The sequence below is a fragment of the Thermobia domestica genome, chromosome 1 (genome assembly GCF_964235325.1).
Source record: "Thermobia domestica chromosome 1, izTheDome1.hap1.1, whole genome shotgun sequence".
Taxonomy (NCBI): Eukaryota; Metazoa; Arthropoda; class Insecta; order Zygentoma; family Lepismatidae; genus Thermobia; species Thermobia domestica.
The window spans coordinates 319422931-319443748 of NC_137454.1; the positions used below are offsets into that span (position 1 = coordinate 319422931).

At 36.6% G+C, this 20818-nt stretch overlaps 1 protein-coding gene across 2 annotated transcripts in view; it reads right to left on the reverse strand.

Moving 5' to 3' along the window:
* Positions 1–20818, reverse strand: part of LOC145662729 (uncharacterized) — a 49260-nt gene that overhangs the window by 5043 nt on the left and 23399 nt on the right. For both annotated transcript variants that reach the window (XM_081728604.1, XM_081728597.1), the window contains exons 3-4: positions 18832–20286; positions 2484–2622 (exon numbers count right to left, since the gene is read on the reverse strand). In XM_081728604.1, coding sequence (XP_081584730.1) covers positions 2484–2622; positions 18832–20286 — 1594 coding nt within the window. The remainder of the gene's footprint in view (positions 1–2483; positions 2623–18831; positions 20287–20818) is intronic.

Below are 20818 nucleotides of genomic sequence, written 5' to 3' on the forward strand. Positions count from 1 at the left end.
AAACTTTGTTTTTCCCGTGCGAAGAATGTATTCTTCCGCTACGGAATATAATAACACTGATCAACTGTACATAAAATACAATTTAACGCGTTCTCGCAAATAACATCTGGATAGGTTTAAATTAACATTTTGCTTATTTTTAAAATTAATGTAGATAAATTGAATTTCTATCAGTGAATTGAATTGTTAGCTTAACAGCAACCATTGCTGGGTTCCAATGCCAAGTACATCTTAATTCAATTTCATAAGATGTTGAGATGATGGGTAAGATGGTGAACATGTTGGAAGAGTTATTAGTGGTGGATTTTTTTTTTTAACATCCCACCGTTATATCATTTAGGCTAAAGGAGACATATGATTAATGAAATTGAATAATTGTGAAATTAAACTTTTGTGCTCTCCCACTAGGGATCGAACCCGGATTTTTGATGAGATTCAATTTGTCAACTATTCACTGGAAAGTCTCACCAAAGATTCAATGATCCCAGAAGACACACTGATTCAATTTTATTTATAACGTTTATTCTGTCAAGTTTAACGCTCGCAATACAGTGTGATATTAAAAAAAATGTTAAACATATTTACCTTTATTTTTAATTGCCCGCAGAAGATATGAAGAACACTTGAAACAAGACATTCAAAAAGAAAAAGTTTTAAAAAAGAAATTATCTTTAGAAATGAGGAATCTTCAGGAGCGCCCGAAAAAATTAAAATTTCAAATATTGAAAAAAGAAGAATAAATTAAAGTTCAAATATTACAGAAGAAAAATATTCGTCACACTTATTGGTTGTAAATAATCAAAGAAATAGCCGAAACTATTATATATGTTTAGCTGTTTGTATTTATGAGTGTATTCAGAATGCAGATATCGTTAGTGTAGAGCCTAAACATTATTTGTATATTTATTGAAATACTGGTGGTTTGTTGTATTTCAAATACAGGAATACAATAAACCACTAGTTTGGCTCACAGTAAGTACCGGTATATATTATAAGAAACTAAGTTTATACTGTATTTTTAAAAAAGGAGAAAGTTGGACACCTATGTGGATGGTGGAAACCACTTTAAAAATATATTTTTTATAAACCTAACCATAAATGATAGTGTTCGCATTGTCTGGGTCAGGTAAAATTTACGTACTAAGTCATGGAAATTCAGGAAAATCAATTTAAGAATTTCAATATGAATCCTGAATAAGCATTTCTCAATACACTTGCCACAATAATGCCAATAGGTAGAAGAAAAGACCCCTTTGTAAATTTATCCTCGAACTAGATAATTCTATAAACATTTGTTTTGACTTTCGTCTCCATGGTATTTCAGGAGATGAAATTATTACTTAAAATAATGGACATTACAGCAGTCAGGGAGATCGGAAATATAGACGGCTGCTGCTTCGTTAAATACCTATGATTGTAAAAACCCAAGCGGGAGCTCATATGGTTGGGATTCCACGTTAATCTGGAGGTGCACGTCTTGTATAGCCTCGCTGCTGAACCAGAGCCGGCGCTAGTTTTGCCACCCTGGGCGGTACTCTCACATGCCGCCCCTTTATTATTTTCTCAAATTTTGCCGCCCCTGTATTATTTTCTTTTTTCAAATTTTGCCGCCCATCAGACTTGCCGCCCTGGGCGGTGGCACGGCTCGACCCCCCCTCTCGCCGACCCTGTGCTGAACGGAACGCTAAACTCAAAATCAAATCTTTCGGAAGCTATCACAGCGGAATCTGTTTATCTCACCAGCCACAGAAACAACAGTAATGAGGCTAGGCTTAGTGCAGCAGTCACGGAAGTCGGCAGTAGAGGGATGCATAATTTGAAAGTGTATTTATAATCTTTCTTCACAGTACCAATTATAACAATGATGACATCGAAGAGAGCAGTCGCCAGTAAAATATCAATATTTCATAAATCGCATTATAATGTAGTTGTATTGGTAAAATTTTCAGTTCAGATTATGGACATTAAAGCGGTCATAAAAGAGAAAGGAATTGATAGTTCAATTGTTAAGTTAGCTTTCTCTCTTAAAACAGTCATAAACAAAAATATTTTTTTCTCATTTATTTTCGCACATCACCTATGTTTAAGGGGAAATCTGACAGATAGAATTGCTTGGTGATGATGGAATGATTTCTGGAACCGTACCACTAAACGAGTCTTCTCAAAATCGACTCTTGATAAATCGTTTTTCTAATACAAGAAACGATCAGTTTACCCGATTTCAACAAAACGTTAACCCTCCTCTTTTACAAGCTCTTGTAAGTCGCGCCTATCTAAATTTTTTAGTAACTCAAACTTCTCCTTTAGTGTTCATTATCAATGGCCTAAATTTGGTAATGATCAGTTTAAGCATTTTTGCAATTGGTCCAGCAAAGAGATGGTAGTTTTCTTATTACATCTTCGTTTACTCTCTACTCACTAAAACTACAACTGTACGAAATCTTACACTACAAAGAGAAAACAGTATGATTAATTATAAATACCGGCGATGTTTTGAAGCATAACTAAGTTTTTGAGATTCCACATCAGACGCTCTACTTTTTCCCGTTTCTTGACACAATTTCCAGCATCGTCCTCCTTCACGAACGCAGAAACATAACACTAAGCCAACCAGTATAAAAACTGGAACAGAAAAATGTAAGTTATAAATATATTGTATATTATAAATTAAGGAGCAAAGAAAATAAGTTTCATTATGCACAAAATATTTGAAAACTGTCTAAGTTAGAAATTATTACGAAAGCATGAATGATGGATTAACTATGAAGACTGACTCAACAGTCGCCTTAGTTGCCCCACTGCATAATTTAGTTTACTAGGTGCTCTAGTTAGAATGTATGGAGTAAGTTTACGGTTGTGTTAGAATACTTGTGGAACGGAGAAGAGACGGTTGGTGAGTATAAACAATCGAATATGGAGGCATGTGTTCCATAGCACGTCATCGCGAGATTACTGGCACAGCAATGGCAGGCCAACGCTACTAAGAGGTACAGTGTCTGCTCTTCGTTAGTTTGCTAACTATGGGGCAAATTCCAGACAGCAGATAATGCCTCGTAGAGTTCTTGTGGAGGTTGTGAATAGCATCGGCCATTGATGACATAATCCTCTTGTCTAATAAAAGAAATGAACCTACCTAATCAATCGAATTGATTGCTAACACTGTTGCTGCCGTTGAATCAAGAAGCATGGTTTAAAGACACTAAGATGAGCAAAATGCGAAGCGACCAGTTAGTTTATACACCACTTACCTAACATCACAGAAGAGGGAGTTTATAGTGCCTCTGATTCACTGCACGTGTTAATGATAATGAGTCTCACAAGTGGTGGTAGTCAGTATCTTAACTGATGAGTCCAGGTTTTACCTGAATAGCTCCTTTTAATGTTGAAGTGTGCTCTGGCGAAAAGCAAGGCGACGGAGCATGTTACCAACATCATTAAATCATAATGGAAGTGCAGATGTGCTTGTGTGGAGTAGTAACTCTCTTGTAGGGCACACGAAAACTGTGCTACTACATGAAAACGTCGCTTAGTAATAATAGGGATGACAGAATCTTAATGCTGACTTTTACGTATTAATGCATGAAAGACGCGAGGGATTCATTTTGCAAGTCGACAATACCTTTACTATTAAGCACATCTAAAGCGTTTTTCACAGTCCTTTGCACCCTTCAAAAACAAACCGCGTAACTTGATGTTGTATCACTGCGCGCACGACTATTTGCTGATTGGTGAAGAGGAAATTGTTTCGTCTGTTTCCCGCAATATTTCTGCTGCAAAACGTGCATGTATTTCTGCTACTGCAATGTGCATTACTCGTCTCACTCTCACACCATTGCCGTGATATAGGGCAAAAGACCCAATACTATATAATCCCCCCTCCTTTAAGAGCAACTGAACATTGTTATTTTTCTCCAAACTGTAATTATAGATGAAATTACAATGAGTTATGTCAAATTATCAACTGAACGATAAAGAGATGGTGCTGGTATGTAACAGCAAGCATATATATCATTATGCGAGATTATTTCTTTTTCATCTATTACCTAAATTATTACGTATATCCATGAAAAACAGATGGTACTTTTCTCCCTTAAGTTCAATTTATTGACGTGCTTTCTTTCATTGTGTAGCATGCGAATGTACAAATACTAACTTCAGTACTACAAGTAAGTAAATAAATATTCTATGAGAACATGAAAATTAGATATTATAGGTCTTTTGCCTATAAGTGAATTGAACAACGTTGATATCATTTGATCAAGTATTTGCTTTTCTTCTGCACTTACGGGTTTGCCTTGTTTATGTTTAACAGAATAACTCGGAGCAGCAGGTAATCTGCTGGCTTCCTCGGGCGACACCTTTAAGTTGTGGCGCGCACTTCGTATGTTTTGTCATTTGTTGTGACAGTTTTCTCTTACAAATTCTATTTTGGTTCAAGATTTCGGTCCTATATAGATACATGTTTTGAGCCGGATCCTAAATGTTTTACTGTGCCTTTACAATACATTAATTACCATAATACATTGCTTTGTTGTGTACTATTTGCTCATGGAAGAGTAAACTGTTATTAGTCTCATTTTCAATGTTGCTAACTCATAGTTATTTTTCAGTTTTTCACAAAGAATGGTTGTAAAACTGTCATTTCATGAAAGTGGGCTAAGAAAATGAAAAAGAAAAATCAAGTGTACTCGCTGTTCTTATTGAAGATAATAAGTTCCTTATAGTATTTCAGATCTTTGTTTGACCTTTCATTAGGACCTAAAGATGAGGAAATAGTCAATTAAAAAAAAAGAAAGAAATAGAGAGAGAGAGAGAGTTAGGGGGATAGAGAGAAGTTATAAAGATTAAACCTGTTTCAGTGATTCATTACGAAGTAATATGAGGCTATTTTTTCAGTTATAATTTGTATATCACTTTTTTTTTAAATGCGATCAGAATAAATTACCATTTAAAAGATGCAAAGACCGAATATTCGGTGCCAGAAATGAAATAATGTACAAAGGAATCTTCAACATTTAAGAATTTTTATAATATTGAATAGGAATGTTCATAACTTTTGAGTCTTATTTTTTCTGGCTGCAGTGAAATTAAGAGGAGGTACTATGTGCATGTTAAATAATGTGTCTTTATTCCTATGTAGAATCTAAAAAGTTTCTTGGAATTTATTGAATGAGCTGTCGATAGAGTCTTCATACTCTCATGACCGATATTGGTTTATGGCGTAACTTTTCTGTTAGATATCAAATGAAAGGATAAGTCACGAGGATTCAAAATGTATTTTATAGGTACTTTATTACATATAACAAAGGAAATAAAATAATAAATTCTCTATTCAATAAATAAGTAAACTTAGTAGTTTTCAAGTTCTTGTAGAATGAACAATTGCTTGTTCCAAACACTCGCTCGCCTGTAATGGAAACGTACAAGGAGCTCAATTTTGAAATGAAACGAAATAAAATCTTTTGAGTTTTATGTCCCACGATTACGCAGGCTAGGCTAAAGGAGACGGTGATGATGAAAACATGAATGAAATGGTGGAATGAAGAAAGTGGGAAGAAACTGAAAGACCCAGAAGAAACCCACGCACACGGTGTTTGTCCACCACTAGGTTCACTTGGCGCGAGCTGGGATCGAACCAGGAACCCCATGTGCCAGAGGTGAACGCTCTACCACTGTGCCACCGCGGCCCCCCAAGAGCTCAATTTTGAATAGAAGTCGTGAGTACGTGTTTCTAGATCTGATAATGAACTCCTTTGTGGCTATGATCCGCGTACTCGTCGTCGGGCGGGAGACCCGCGTACGATTTCCAGATGAAATTCATGTAGTTCGGATCACTCGTTCAGCTGTGGGTCCAAATCAGCTGTGTGTTAGAACCTTGTTGTTGAAGGAGACGATAAACTTTAATCCATCCATCCAACCATAGATCTGCTAGTAGGAACACCAAGTCATCATGTAATAGTGGCTCTAAATCCTAACATTTTAGGTAGATTCTCAGCTAGCGGATAGTAAGTTTCAGTTGTAATTTACACTGGTAGAAGAAATTCAACGTTCTGCCCTTCTTCCTCCTGGTGCGTGTCTGCGTTTACATAGTAGTTCAAAGATTCAGGAGAGCAGTGCGTACGCCACTGCAAACGAGAGAAAATGGTTCCTGATTCTCCTATCACAAGCCCATGCCATTTTATTTTTAATCTCATTGTTTTCCCCCCTTCATTTTATTTATTCATTTCTTAGCACAAAATTGCATATAACATTTTTTGTTTAATTAGTTGGCAACATTTCTGCACTGCAGTCTGCATTGTTTACAAGGGGTGCAAAGCTTCGTAAAAATCAGATTAGTGTAATAAAACTTTTTTAGTCATATCGAATACATATGGAACTCACTGAGAAAACACATGGCATTCTGTCTTTTTCCCCTCGCTTCCTCTAATTATTTTTAAAGATCTCTCTGGCAGCATACGCCTCAAATACTAATGGAGCTGGTTTTATACCCTTATCAACAGCATACAGTCTCATTGTGAGCTATGTGGTTCCGTGGGGACTATCTCCCATATTCAGGCCCTATTTATATATTGTGCGCCCCTGTGCTCCAAATGATTTGCCGCTCCCCCTCCTTACGAAAACGACCAATATTGTTGAATTCATAGTTTTTGGGGTCGCTGAAATGAATAGTGAAGTTATAATCCAATTCAACTTCAAGGTCATACTCTGCTCCCAAGGAATGGGTGGTTTTAAAAAATAATCGAAAACGACATATATTAGTGTTGAATTCATAGTTTTCGAGGTCGCTGAGTTTAACGGTATATTAGTGTTATTAATAGTGATTGTTATAGGTAAGAGAAGAGCTATTTCGACGTTGAAAATAAGGAAGATAACTGCCGGGTTTTCATGACGTTCAAGTTCATCCTCACTCCTTGGGGTGGGGGTGGGGGTGGGAGAGGATGACTTTTTTAAAAATAATTATAATTATAATGATTATAATCAGACATGCTAGCTAATTAGTAACTACTGTAATTAGAGCGAAAGAAACACATTAACATATTTTCTCGCTCTTGCGCGGGACTCTGCGGGTTGCTAGTTTTAAATATTACTTTATTATGAATCTTAAAAAGAATTCCAAAATTTTGCCGCCCCCTAAATTCTGCCGCCCTATGCTCGAGCACAGAATAGCACTTACCTAAATACGGGCCTGTCCATACTAATGCGCGTAGGGAAATATGTCGTGCACCCTTACTATAAAACACTTTTAGGTCTAAATCAAGTGCATGAGACATTATTTTCTCTGCAGAACTATCTCTTGATTTATCGTTTTTATTGGGTAATATAAGGCGTATACTTGAAGTGCTTATTGAGTTAAGTAGCATTTGTGTACCAGTATTTCAGGCCCTCGGTTCTAACGCGGAATGCCCATTTGTTCTTTAATCCATTAAGGTGTAAGAAAACTCTTCTTTCATTCGAACGAATGGGGTATGGGCTATTCCAAGTTCACCATTCAAGATAGAGTTCTTTGTTCGAAGGCACTTCCAGTATTTGGCCACCTTGAAGTCCGCCGTACAGGATAGAAAACAAATAAAACGGGGGTTGTGTGGCGTACCAAGTAACACGTTCGCCTGAATTCATTTATACAATTAGATTTTACACATCTGTTCTAATTTGAATGATAAGCACGGAAGTGAACACAATTTTGTATCATTGCAGGCAAATAACAGTAACATTGACGAGATACAAAAGGATAATGTCTGAACAACGCAGTTGCCGTGCAATTACTTCTGATTTTAACAAGTGCCTTGCCACTCAAGGGACTGCTCAGTTTCACATAGTCTGGTTACATCATTAAGAGCCAAATTCTATGAAAAAGAAAGCGTTGTGGACAAGTCTTATATTGGTAGCGTAAAACTATTACTGATGAAGGAACACCGGGAATGATCTTCACAGCATCCACAAAAAGTCCAACACACAATACACACCATCTTTGAACACACTCACGTTTAGTCACACAGTAATTGTAAGGATTCCGCATTCAAATAATAGCCTCAATTTAAAATCCACAATAGCACGAAACTTCCAAAAACAATCCTGACAGAAATAGTATGGCGTTCTGTACCCGAGCTTTGAATTAGTAAAAGGCGAATTCATTTCCTAAGAGCATTCTGTCCAGTAATGAGCCTTCTTTTGTCAATTGGACCATCACAATTATAGATATTGGGGTGAAACCCATACTGAACAAACATCTCCAAAGAGGTTGCTTCAGACAATGTTATGGTGAGTAGAACATGAACATTCATCTTATTGAACCGGTGTACCGATTCAATGCTGAACGGTATTTGGAAATACTACAGGAGATGTTTTCTTCCCTGTTAAATAAAGATGGGAGCGTTTCCTGTTACTTCCAACAGGATGGGGTCCTATATCACAATGGCATGGGGAGGTATAAATGTCTCAATATGAAATTTCCTGGTCATTGGATTGGAAGTCACCCCCCACTGGAATGGGTGTCTAGGTCATCTGACATCGATTTTTCGATTTTTATCACTAGAATCACCCGAAAACAATGATATAAAGTGTGAACATCCGAGGCAAACATAACCTTCAACTATGAACTTTGCAGGCCTGCGGCAACACTTTGCTCGAGACTGTTCTACGTGTGCAGCGCAACTGGATAAAACGGCAGGAGCTATGTGTTATGCATCACGTATAACAAATCAAACACATCCAGTAATTTTGCACGTACGTACACCAGTGAAAGTTTTGTTGAGTGTCAGTACTCATAATTCTCACATTGCAACATACATGCAAAATATAATTCCACAAATTGATTTAGGGGAACTTTCTAGTTTTATTTGTTACCTACGTGATCAATTTCCATTAAAAATATTGGAATTGAATCCTTGATAAATATTATGGGTTACAAGATGTAAGTAAGGAACGAAAGTACACAAATGAAATGAAATCTTTGAGTTTTACGTCCCACGATTATGCCGGTGAGGCTAAAGGAGACGGTGAAGATGAGAGATGAATGAAATAGTGGAATGAAGAAAGTGGGAGCAAACGGGAGTACCCCTAGAAAACCTACGAGCACGGTGTTTGTTCACCAGAAAGTCCACACGGCGCGAGCTGGGATCGAACCAATGACCCCAAACACCGAAGGTGAACGCTCTACCACTGAGCCACCGCGCGGAACGAAAGTACAGTAGTATGAGCGTCACTTGGAATAACTTTTGTGTTTTTGGGTCCCTAGCCCAGAGTTAATGACCTCATAATACTTAGGACCACCCCTCTAAATTTTGGCAGGGTACCTTGACACACATCCTAAACTTTGGGAGTGGTATATAGGACCACCCTTAAATTTTGGAAATTTCCAAATTTAAAAATTTAGTATGGTAGTATAGGACAGGATATGTGCCTCAGTAAGTTTGGATACTTCATCTCATTCTTCTTTTCTGGATAAAGAATTCCTAAAAATGTGAATTGAAGGTTGTTGACCTATTTTATCCTCTCTGATGGGGATCTTATTGCCTTATGTGGTTATATGAGTCAGTTTAAGGGTCCATTCTCTTTCATTAGACATGGCTATATTGACTCACTCTTCTTAAAATTTGGGGGTACATAGGATCACCCTTTTGATTTAGGAATTGTCAAAAAATTGGTAAATATTCTCTAGGATCCAAATATCTATCAATGTAAATTTGGGTGGTCCATCTTGATCCCTTTTATGTGTATAAAATTGCCGAAAATTCAAAATTTGGAGGTTTTAACCTAATTCCTCACATTTCATGAGGCTTTATCACGTTATATGGTTATATAGTTGAATATAGGAGTCCATTATATTTTATGACCGGGGAACCCTGGTGTACTCTGCTTAATTTTTGGGATACATTTGGACTACCCCTTAAATTTGGGAATTGTCAAAAAACAAAATTTGGTAAATGTTCTCCAGGACTTGAATATATAACTCTGTAAATTTGGGAGGTCCTGCGGGTACCCCTTCTATAGTGTTACAGAGTATTCGGTTATTTACCTAATTTATCTTCCTTGAAGAGCATTAACACATTGTATGATAATGGCATTGAGTACAAAGATCCATTTTCTTTCATAGGACGTGGTTATATTGATCCTCCCGTTTCAAAATTTGGAAGGAGTACGTAAGACAATTGCTTAAATTTGAGAATTGTCAAAAAAAAAAATGGTAACGTTCTCTAGGACTCAATCACATAACTTTGTAAATTTTGGTTGCCCTGCTTATCCCCTTCTATGAGTACAAAAATGCCAAATATGAGTATTGCCACGTGTTCAAAACGTGATCGGCTATTGATCTAATTTATCTTCTGAGGTGAGCCATTACTGTAAAATATCGTTATATGGTTGAGTAAAGAAGTCAATTTTCTTTCCATATGACACAGGTACGTACACTCATATTCAAAATGATTGTCGCATATCTATAACTGTCTTCTTGTAAGGATATAATTTGGGGTACTTTTGCAGGATACTTTTCATACTGATACTATGTGTATAGTCGGGAAATGTATATTTGTGATAAATTTTATAGGAATAGAATTATAAATACGAAAATTAGAATAAGTAAAACAAAATGTTACTAAATGGACAAGAAAGTTTTATTTTCGTGTGATTGTTCTTATTTACTGCTCTTTTAACATGAAATTTACCACATTCATGTCTTTTCTGATTATACACATACATTATAAGAAATACCGGGCAAATTCGTTATCAAATTATATTTCTACAACAACACATTTATAGACATGCGACAATAATTTTGGACATGAGTGTACATTGATGCACTCCTCTTAAGTTTTGGAAGGAGTATTTGAGGATTGTGAAAAATGGTAAATGTACTCTGTATATTTCTGTTAATTTGGTTGGTACTGATTGTTCACTTTATAGTTAAAGAATTCAAAATTTGGTTGTTTTTGACCTACTATATTTTCTTTGATCAGGCTTTAGTATGGGATCTAAAAAATGTCAAGAACTATACTATACGTAACATTTTATATTTAGCGAAATTTTAAATTTTGGCGGGAAAATTTAATATGTGGCACACATTTTGAATGCTGTGCTTAATGTTTATTAAGATAGATTGTAACAGATGATCATATGAATGAATACCAGGTCTCATTGTCTTTCATTGGGCACGAGTACCTTAGACACTATTTTTAAATTTCGGAAGAGGTTTTAAAACAGAAGAGAAGATGATGCGTTTAGCCAGCATCCTTCATAGGAAAGCCAATTGGATTGGACACACTTTACGACGAAATTTCCTTCCTTATAACGCCAAAGAGGTAAAACTTCAAGAAAAGCGGGGAGTATCAAGAAGAAGAACACAACTAATCGATTATTTGAAAAATAGAAGAAAATAGTGTGAGTTAAAAAGCAGGCTGAAGATCGAGAAGCGTGGAAGAAACATTTTCAAGCCCGAACCTAAGAAAAAAAAAGGTTAGTCCCAGAACCTACCAACAATAATAATGATACATAAAGGAAGAAAGAATAAATAAATAAATAAATAAATAATGCAATGCTCATAGCGAGTCACTTTTTTTAACTAAAAGTTACTTTTGTTTTTCAAGTTGGTCACTCAAAGTTACTTTTTTTCAAATTTGTCACTAAAAGTTACTTTTTTGGGAGGTAAGGTGACTTTTTCGTGTAATTTTGTTTTGCATTGGCAGTTTTCTAAGAAAAATATTATAAAAGTAAATGGAAAAGGGCAGAAACTTGTTACTCATTACTCTTCTGAAAGCTTCAGTACTTGCTACCACATGTGAAACAGTCAGCTTTATTCTCAGTTCAGCTTTTAGTCTTTCTAAGGCACAGTGGATAGTTGGTGGATGCTTAAGCTCTCAAGGTGGGGTTGAGAACCCTTCTTTGGCTATTCTTTCTTCTATCATAATAGTCTTTTAGTTTTCTCTCGTAATAGTTAACGCTCCGCTCAACGTTGTTTATGTGTGTTTGTGTGGTTTATCATGCTCGTCTTGCTTGCGTCGTCATGTTATGCTTCTTATATATTCTTCTTGAGAGTAGGTGATGAACTTGAATATTTCACGGCTTTGAGAACTCTCAATGCTAACAAGGGAACCTTCCGAAAATGATAGTTGCAGTGAAAGATGTGGCCTATGCCAATTGAAAGAGCTGTAACAGAGATGAGCATTCCCAAAAAATTAGCTGCCCATAGCATTATGTTTAAGAAATATAAGGGGTAGAAGTTCGGGAAACAGCAAGGTTGGACAAGGGGAAAAGTGCAAATTCCGCAAAAAAAGGGGGCACGGCAAAATACAATGCTGACAATTGATGTATAGAAAGATACTTGCTACAATAGGGAACAAATGGAGGCCACCAGTAGGGTTAACAGTGTTGCCAACTGCAATGAAAAGTACATGTTTTGCAAAGAACACTATATGAAGTGAGTGCAATATTCAGTGTCAACCTGTCATGTAGAACATAAGATATGGCGTGTGTAATCAGTGGTACAATCTAACAAAAGAAATTAGAAAAACAGAAGTATGAAAAATACGGGAAAGAAGGAGTTGGCCATAATGCGCCACATTTGATCACGAGTTGTGCATATTAGAATGAACAAAACAAGAAACACCGACTATGCAGGAAACTGACGTCCCTAGAGTCGAAAAGAAAAATGAGTTCCAAAGTTGGCAACACTGGCCATGAACATCCAGACAAGTCTAATATAGTTAGGCTACTCGCTTCACAAAAAGAAAATTCCGGCAACAGGCATTACTCGGAATGCATCAATGCTAGAGTGATTGAGGCAATGTCAAGTCGGGGAACATGAAATGGTTGGGTTGAGCCAACAACCGATAGTAGAAGTAAACATTATGTCATGGTTGGGTCGTATGTGGGAATATACAGGGAACTTTGTGACCTGAAAGATTTGAGAAACGAACAAAAATGTGACGGATCCAGTTGTGCAGGAATGTACCAATGTCAGGGGGTGATAAAAGTCTGTGAGAAGCAAATGGCCCCAGGATCCCCATAATAGGGCCCCAGGAGCCAACTTCAAACTTTCAAATGGCAACAGGGACCGAGTGGTAACTCTCTTGATAGATCATGGAATGTGCAACAACACCTATCGGAAACATTTGTTATATGAAACATGTTTTTCAAAATGGCCGCCACAAATATATGTTGTGTCTTAACATAGCATCGAACATTGTGATCTCAAATTGCTGCGAAGCGAAAAGAAATGTTGCAAATCTAATTGCACAGGAATTTACTCATGTCGAGGGCCAAGAAAACTTTGTAAGAAGCAAGTCCCCCAGGGCCCCCATCATAAGGCTCGAGGGGTCAACCGTAACATTTCTAATGGGAACAGGGGGCGGATGATATTTCTCTGGATAGATACAACACCGCCTATAAGAAACATTTGCTATATGAAGCACGGGTTTCAAAATGGCCGCCAAAAATGCGCGTTGTTCTTGTCACCGAGCAGATATTTTTGGCGGTCATTTTGAAATCCCATATCTATATATATAAAAGAGAACGTACAAATCCTTTGTCCGCTCATCACGCTAATACGGCTGAACCAATTTCTTTTATTTTTGGGGGATTATTAGGATTTGGACCCTAGATGGTTTTTATCATATCACTTTAATTTTCAATTACCAGTGTCTTGAGATAATTGACCATTCAGGTGTCCATTACGTACAAATCCTTTGTTAGTTCATCATAGGTATAAAAATAAACGTATTTATATGCAACCCGCATGACCGTGTCACTCGGCGGGTTTACATACATGACAGGCGTTATAATGGTTTTTATCATATCACTTGAAAGCGAAAAAGTAAAAATTATCTAAGTAACAAAGTTTATTGCGTTCGGGGGTGACCGCAGCGAAGCGGGGCGGGTTAACATAAATGACAGGCGATATAATGTTAACATTTACTGCAATCTTCTATGGTTTTTATCATATCACTTGAAAGCGAAAAAGTAAAAATTATCTAAGTAACAAAGTTTATTGCGTTCCGGGGTGACCGCAGCGAAGCGGGGTGAACGCTGCTAGTAGTAAATATTTCTGATATGCGTTGTGGCATATTCCAAGATTTATCGAAAGAAATATAACTCGACCGATGGTGCTATTTGAAATTTTGAAGTTGGCCCCTGGGACCCTATGATGGGGGACTTCGGGGCACTTGAGTCTCACAGAAGTTTGTCGCCCGCTGACATGGGTACATTCCTGCACAACTGGATGTGTCACATTTTTTTTCGCTTTGAAACTATTTCGGTCGCAGAGTTAGGTGGGACACTCTGGATATATCATATAGGCGGTGATAGTACTGCGACAGCAACACACAGCAGATCGAGCCTTTGATTATGTTTGCTTTCTATAGGTGTGGATATGTGATAGAAAGACCACCAAAGGTTCCGACACCTCCAGAGTACTGTTTCGAGACATTCACAGGCGATAATTGTACCATGTGTGACGGATTGGCAGTATTCCGCTGCGCTCACTGCAAATGTATCTTCGGTTTGGACCACTGTCTCATCGAACAATTGCACGTACAATGTGGACGAGCATGTACAAATGATGCGGAGGCGAATGCCTGTTGCCGAAATTTTCTTTGTATGAAGCGAGTGGCCTAACTATATTAGAATTGTCTGGATTTTCATGGCCAGTACTGCCAACTTTGGAACTCGATTTTTTTTTTTCGACTCTAGGGACGTCGGTTTCCTGCATAGTTGGTGCTTCTTGTTTTGTTCATTCTAATATGCACAGCTCATGATCGAATGTGGCGCATTATGGCCAACTCCGTCTTTCCCGTATTTTTCATACTTCTGTTTTTTCTATTCTCTCTTGTTAGATTGTACCACTGATTATACACATCATATCTTATGTTCTACATGACAGATTGACACTGAATATTGCACTCACTTCACATAGTGCCCTTTGCAAAACATGGACTTTTCATCGCAGCTGGCAACACTGTTAACCCCACTGGTGGCTTTCATTTGTTCCCTATTGTGACAAGGCTCTTTCTATACATCATTTGTCAGCATTGTATTTTGCCGTGTCCCCCTCTTTTGCGGAATTTGCACTTTCCCCCTCTTGTCCAACCTTGCTGTTTCCCGAACTTCCGCCCCTTATATTTCTTGAACCTATTGCTATGGGCAGCTAATTTTTTGGGAATGAACATCTCTGTTACAGCTCTTTCAATTGGCATAGGTCACATCTTTCACTGCAACTATCATTTTCGGAAGGTTCCCTTGTAAGTTACATATAATGTCTGGAATGAAGAAATTTGGAAATAGGCCAGAACTGGTTCCACTTACTCAGAAGCTTCTTACATCTGCTAAGTTTGCTTACCGTAACTACAAAGCATACTTAGAAAACCTAAGAAAGGAGGAAGCTCCAAAAGAAGTAAAGAATAAAAGATGAATCAAAACAACAAACAGAGAGGAGATGGAGGAATTGACAAAGAAAAAAAGGGCATGATGGGATTTTGGTCACTTTTTCGTGTGCTTTTGGTCACTTTTTCGTGTGCTTTTGGCACTTTTCAACTATTTACAAGAGACCAGACCACTATGAGCCCTGATAATGTAAATAACAAACTTGAAGAATTATTTCTTCCTTTTTCATAGTAAATGTAATTATAACCATAGTAAACGCAAATAATGATCTTTTACCATCATTAAACTAAACCATACTCAAAATAGCAGTTTATGACCCATTTTGTTAGGTGCTAAAGAATATCTGAAGCTCACAATAAAATGTTTCTCGAACGGAGAGTAAGATGTAAGCGAAATTTTATATCAAAACAAATTTGAGTTTGTGTGTTTTTTGTTTGTTTATGATATTTTTTCTTGTCTGCCAATTTGGATTTAGGCAACACGTACAAGACACACGACAAAATGTATAACTTTTAGGAACTTGGTAAGATGCTTAAGCAAACAAATTACCCTTGTGATATGCAGTAGCGTAGCGTGGTATTACGAAATGGGAATGCCAAAGTTAGTCACTTGTGCGATACAATACTACTAAAATCAGCAATACATAGCTATACCGATGGGAAATATAGGGTTGTAAAAAATTTAGGGGGGAGGCCCCCTAATTGGTTGCCTAGTGGGGCATACAGAAGCAAACGCGTGGATTACGTCAGAAGCCAATAAGCAATTGTCTCAGCTTCTTCTTACCACTACCGTGTGACAAGAAAACTCGGCCCCGCTGTTGTATGAACATCGTTTCCAGTATAGTTCCCTTTATTTCTTTCTCGTGGACAGCTTCTTTCTCCGCATATCATACTTCAATCTCGTTCTTTAAAAAGTCACCATTAGAAATTTGTCATCTTGAGTCCGAAACTCAGACGCCCATTCGTGAATATGGGCCTGAGTGTATACGTGTATCATTTGAAGATGTGAATAGAAAACACTTAAACCAACTCTGGGGGCCTGTTTCTGAGTGTGTGTTTCGTTGTCAAATACTGATCCTGATACTGAAGGCAGGGGCGCAAATCTGTCTTCAATATTCGGGGAACGGGTAAGACTGTTCCCATTTTTTAAAGCGATGTTCAAAATATTTATGAAGTTGAAAAACAATGCTGTGGAGGATCAGAGTTGTCTTCAACATTTGGAGGAGGGCAGATTTGAGGGAGGAGGGCATATTTGAGGCTTACTCTGGGGGGAGGGGTGATGAAACTCATATTACGGTAGATGAATCTGATTTCTGAGGTGAACCTGTTGTATATTATATACCAGGCAATGTAGATAAAATTGTGATACGTATTAAGTGTCGTGAACACATTCTGAAATCTGAATACATGCATATTTATAATTGATATGTTTCTATTTACGCATCCACAATGATCCACATTAAAATTTTAGAACACATGTTTTGTAATAATATAAATAATGACTTCCCCAAAACTATGAAAGAAAATCAACTATGTATGGCGCAACAATACTCTTATTTGAGCAAAATTATGATGATCACAATAGCATTATAGGAATCGTTACAGGAATTAAACAAATAGTTGAAAATAGACTAACAATAATAAATGATGATAAAATTTTAAAAAACACAATTTTTTTTTTAAATGAAACAAGCCAAGGGAAACAATTTCATCCCACTTTCCTTTGTGGCATTCGGATACAAATCATCACAATTTCAAATCGGGTGGAGGGGACATGTCCCCCTCATCTCCTCGGGATATGTGCTAATGATTGAAGGGCCCAAGCAATCTTTGCGAGGGGCGAGAATGCTGGCTCTCTTGGTCTACCAGATCGGTGACCGTGATTGTACAGAATGCTTTATATATTTATGCTTGTGTGTGTGAGCTCCCTCAAAGAGTTTCTGGCCACGCCACTGGACATACTATGTATTTATGATGAAGGTTAATAGTTTGCCTTTAATTACGATTACAATTACGATGCATTTAATTACGATTAAAGCATAACTATTTTTATACTATTATTTACATAACCGACATGCTTCAAAAAGGCATTGAACTAGCCATTTATGTTTTGTTCTCTTTCCTTGACGTTAGCGGTCATACGTTCTGTACAGAAACTATAGCTTAGTTCAAAACAGATAGAGTTGGAAATACTTGAAGATATGCCAGCGTATATCTAAAGCAAAATGTAGAGTTGCAAGGGGTGAAGGGAGTTAAGAAAGCAAGTAGTTGCGCATGCACACTCCACAGACAGCAGACGAAAACCCCGTTTCTTGCAGTAGGCTTGGATGCCCAAGGAACATAGCATACGACAAGAGGAAAGATAGAAAATGTGCATCTGAGTGACGCGCATGCGTAGGTTCCGCTTATCAAAGTAAGGCGAGAGAGCACATCCAGAAGATTGCAGTGGAAATAATTGTGATAATTACAAGCAAACATTTTATATACAATGAAATATGTATTTTTTCTTATTAATAGGGGATGCCGGGCATACCGGCATTCCCTTACGCTACGCCGCTGGTGATATGTTGGGTTGCATATCTTAGACTTGCTGGCCACTAATCAAATGCCAGTTCGGAAACTAATAAAGGTAGCCAGTCTCACACTGAACATAGAATTCATAAGTAATTAATGTTGTAAGGACACTTTTTTAAATTGCAGAATTCACTACAGGAAAACAAAGGCGATACTTGAATATTGCGGAATCCACTACAGGAAAACTAAAGTGATACTTGAAGATTACAGAATCCATTACAGAAAAAGAAAGGTGATACTTGAAGATTTTAGAATCCACTACAGGAAAACAAAGGCGATGCTTGAGGATTGCAGAATTCACTACAGGGAAACAAAACTGATACTTGAAGATTGCAGAATCCACTACAAGAAAACAAGGGATACTTGAAGATTGCGAAATCCACTACAGGATAAGAAAGATGATATTTGAAGATTGCAGAATCCACTACAGGAAAACAAAGGTGATACTTGAGTATTGCAGAATCCACTACAGGAAAACGAAAGTGATACTTGAAGATTACAGAATCCACTACAGGAAAACAAATGTGATACTTTAATATTGCAGAATCCACTACAGGAAAACAAAGGTGATATCTGAAGAAGAAACTCATAAAAAGTCAAATAAAGAGAAAGTTTCCGTCGTTTTAAAAACAAAAGCCCGATCTTATATATATATATATATATATATATATATATATATATATATATATATATATATATATATATATATATAATAAAAACTCTACCCCAAAAAGGCTGGCTTTTTTGCATCTCTACACAGAACTATGGCTACGAAAGCTGTCAATTTATTCATTTTTATCTGATACGTTAATGTTATAGCGTTACATAATATTATTAATATTAATGTTATAGTGTTAAAGATACTCTAAAAAGTATATAATAAACTTACCGACAGCTGTTGGTACGGAAATTCTTATAATCTTACTTTTATCGGTTATATTCACTCCTGAAGTAGCAATAAGAGGATCTAAGTAAACAGGTAGCGAAGGATTGATGTGAAAATGGAAATTACTGAAACTCTCTTGTATGTCGTTGTCGTATTCAGCTGCATTCACAAATTTCTTCTCCTCTATTTCGCTTCCAAGTAATAATAGTTGATAATCACCAGTTTCGAAACTCTGGTATGGCTGACACAAAATACAATTTCGCATGTAATATAAACCTGGTGGAATACATTTGTCGTCTTCTGTTTTATTGATCACCGCTGGAATATGTTCTTTGTTATAATTTCCCAATATTCTTCTACGTTCTGGTAAGACGAATGATGATGTTTTATGGTCAGCATCTAGAAGGGTTGCACTTGCAAATTCGTGTGCTTCTGGTAGATTTGTTTCAGGTGTGTGAGATATACACTTGTCAGGGTTGATTATTGACAACAAATTAGTCATATCTGAGTCACTAGGATTTCGATATTCCGTCGTAAATTGCATGAATCGTTTTTCATTGAAGTTGCTGTTCTTACATGGTAAGATATATTCTTTATTATCATGACAGTTTATGTGCAACTTGCTATTTATCTCGTATATGTCATCAAAATTTTCATTTTGAATGTGACTATAGTTTGTAATCGACAAAATGCTTTCATAATTGCCAATCAAATGCATCGGAGTGCAGACTATTGTCTGTAAATCGAAATTACTAATATGTTTATTACTTTTCTTTGTTTTGGAGTGAGGGTCGTTTCCAGTAAACCGCCACCTAAGATTGTTTGGAAATAACTGTTTATTGCAGAAGTAATCTAATAAAAATATAAATTTTGTGACAGCTTTAATAATTACACCTCTCATCGTTTTGTGTAGTTTTCTTAATTCTTGTTTGTTGATTGAGAAAATTAAAGCAATATTATTTTCATGTTTGTATTTATTTTGATCTTCACATTCATTGCGCTGTTTCTTCGTCTTTGTTTCAGTAATAAAGTCGATAGTAATATTTTTGCTGTTTGCATTATCATCCGTGTTCCGAAGTAAAATATCGGACAGTATTACATGAAACCCATTTTGTCTTACACATAAAGGATTTTCTAAACTTGTCTTTTTCATATCGAAAGATACACCACTATCGTTTAGGAAATTACTTTGAACATAGTTATCAAACAGTTCCTCTATTTTCATTTGAATTGCTTCATTTTCTATCATTGTCGTCTTTTCTTTCGAAAGTGCGGTTCTGTTGAGTATCTTCGTAAGAACAGAATAGACATCTTTGTATGTTGAGAGAAACCGTGTACCTAAGCATTTAGAAGAACAGAATGACAATGTTGATTTGTTTGAGGTGTGATCAACATATTTCCTATGATAGTTTTCAGAAACTGAAATTTTGTCTCTGTTGCTCGATTTAATAGTTGAACCTGAAACAAAAAGGCAAATTACACTCAACATCATTACAGAGAAAAATTATTCATACTCATTAAATTTGATAAAGTTATATCAAGTGTTTCAACATGAATAAATTAAAAAAAATGCACTAGACGTAAGGTGTTTTCTTAACATAATTTTCTAGTCTATTGAGAAGTCTCTATGCCTTATGAGTCTACTAATTTCGCTTGGACTTAAGAATTGTTCTCTTTTATTGGATCAAAAGGTCCAATATATTTCAACAAAAATTTTTTTGTAGCCTTTATATCTAGAGACATAGATATAGTGTAGCCAAACTCAAACTATCAGTTAATTCAGTATGATATGTTTATTCCATAGAAAATATGAAAACTCAATTTAGGGGCTGCTCAAAAATTCTGTAGCCCCTGATCCAAAAACTAATTATTGGCCAAGCTCGTAATCTTTTGATCCATTTTTAGTTTTCCTAAAATTATTGTTTAATATTGTCCACAATTTAAAGTTTTCTTCAGCTCTCCATTTTACCTTTATCACAACCGAATAAGA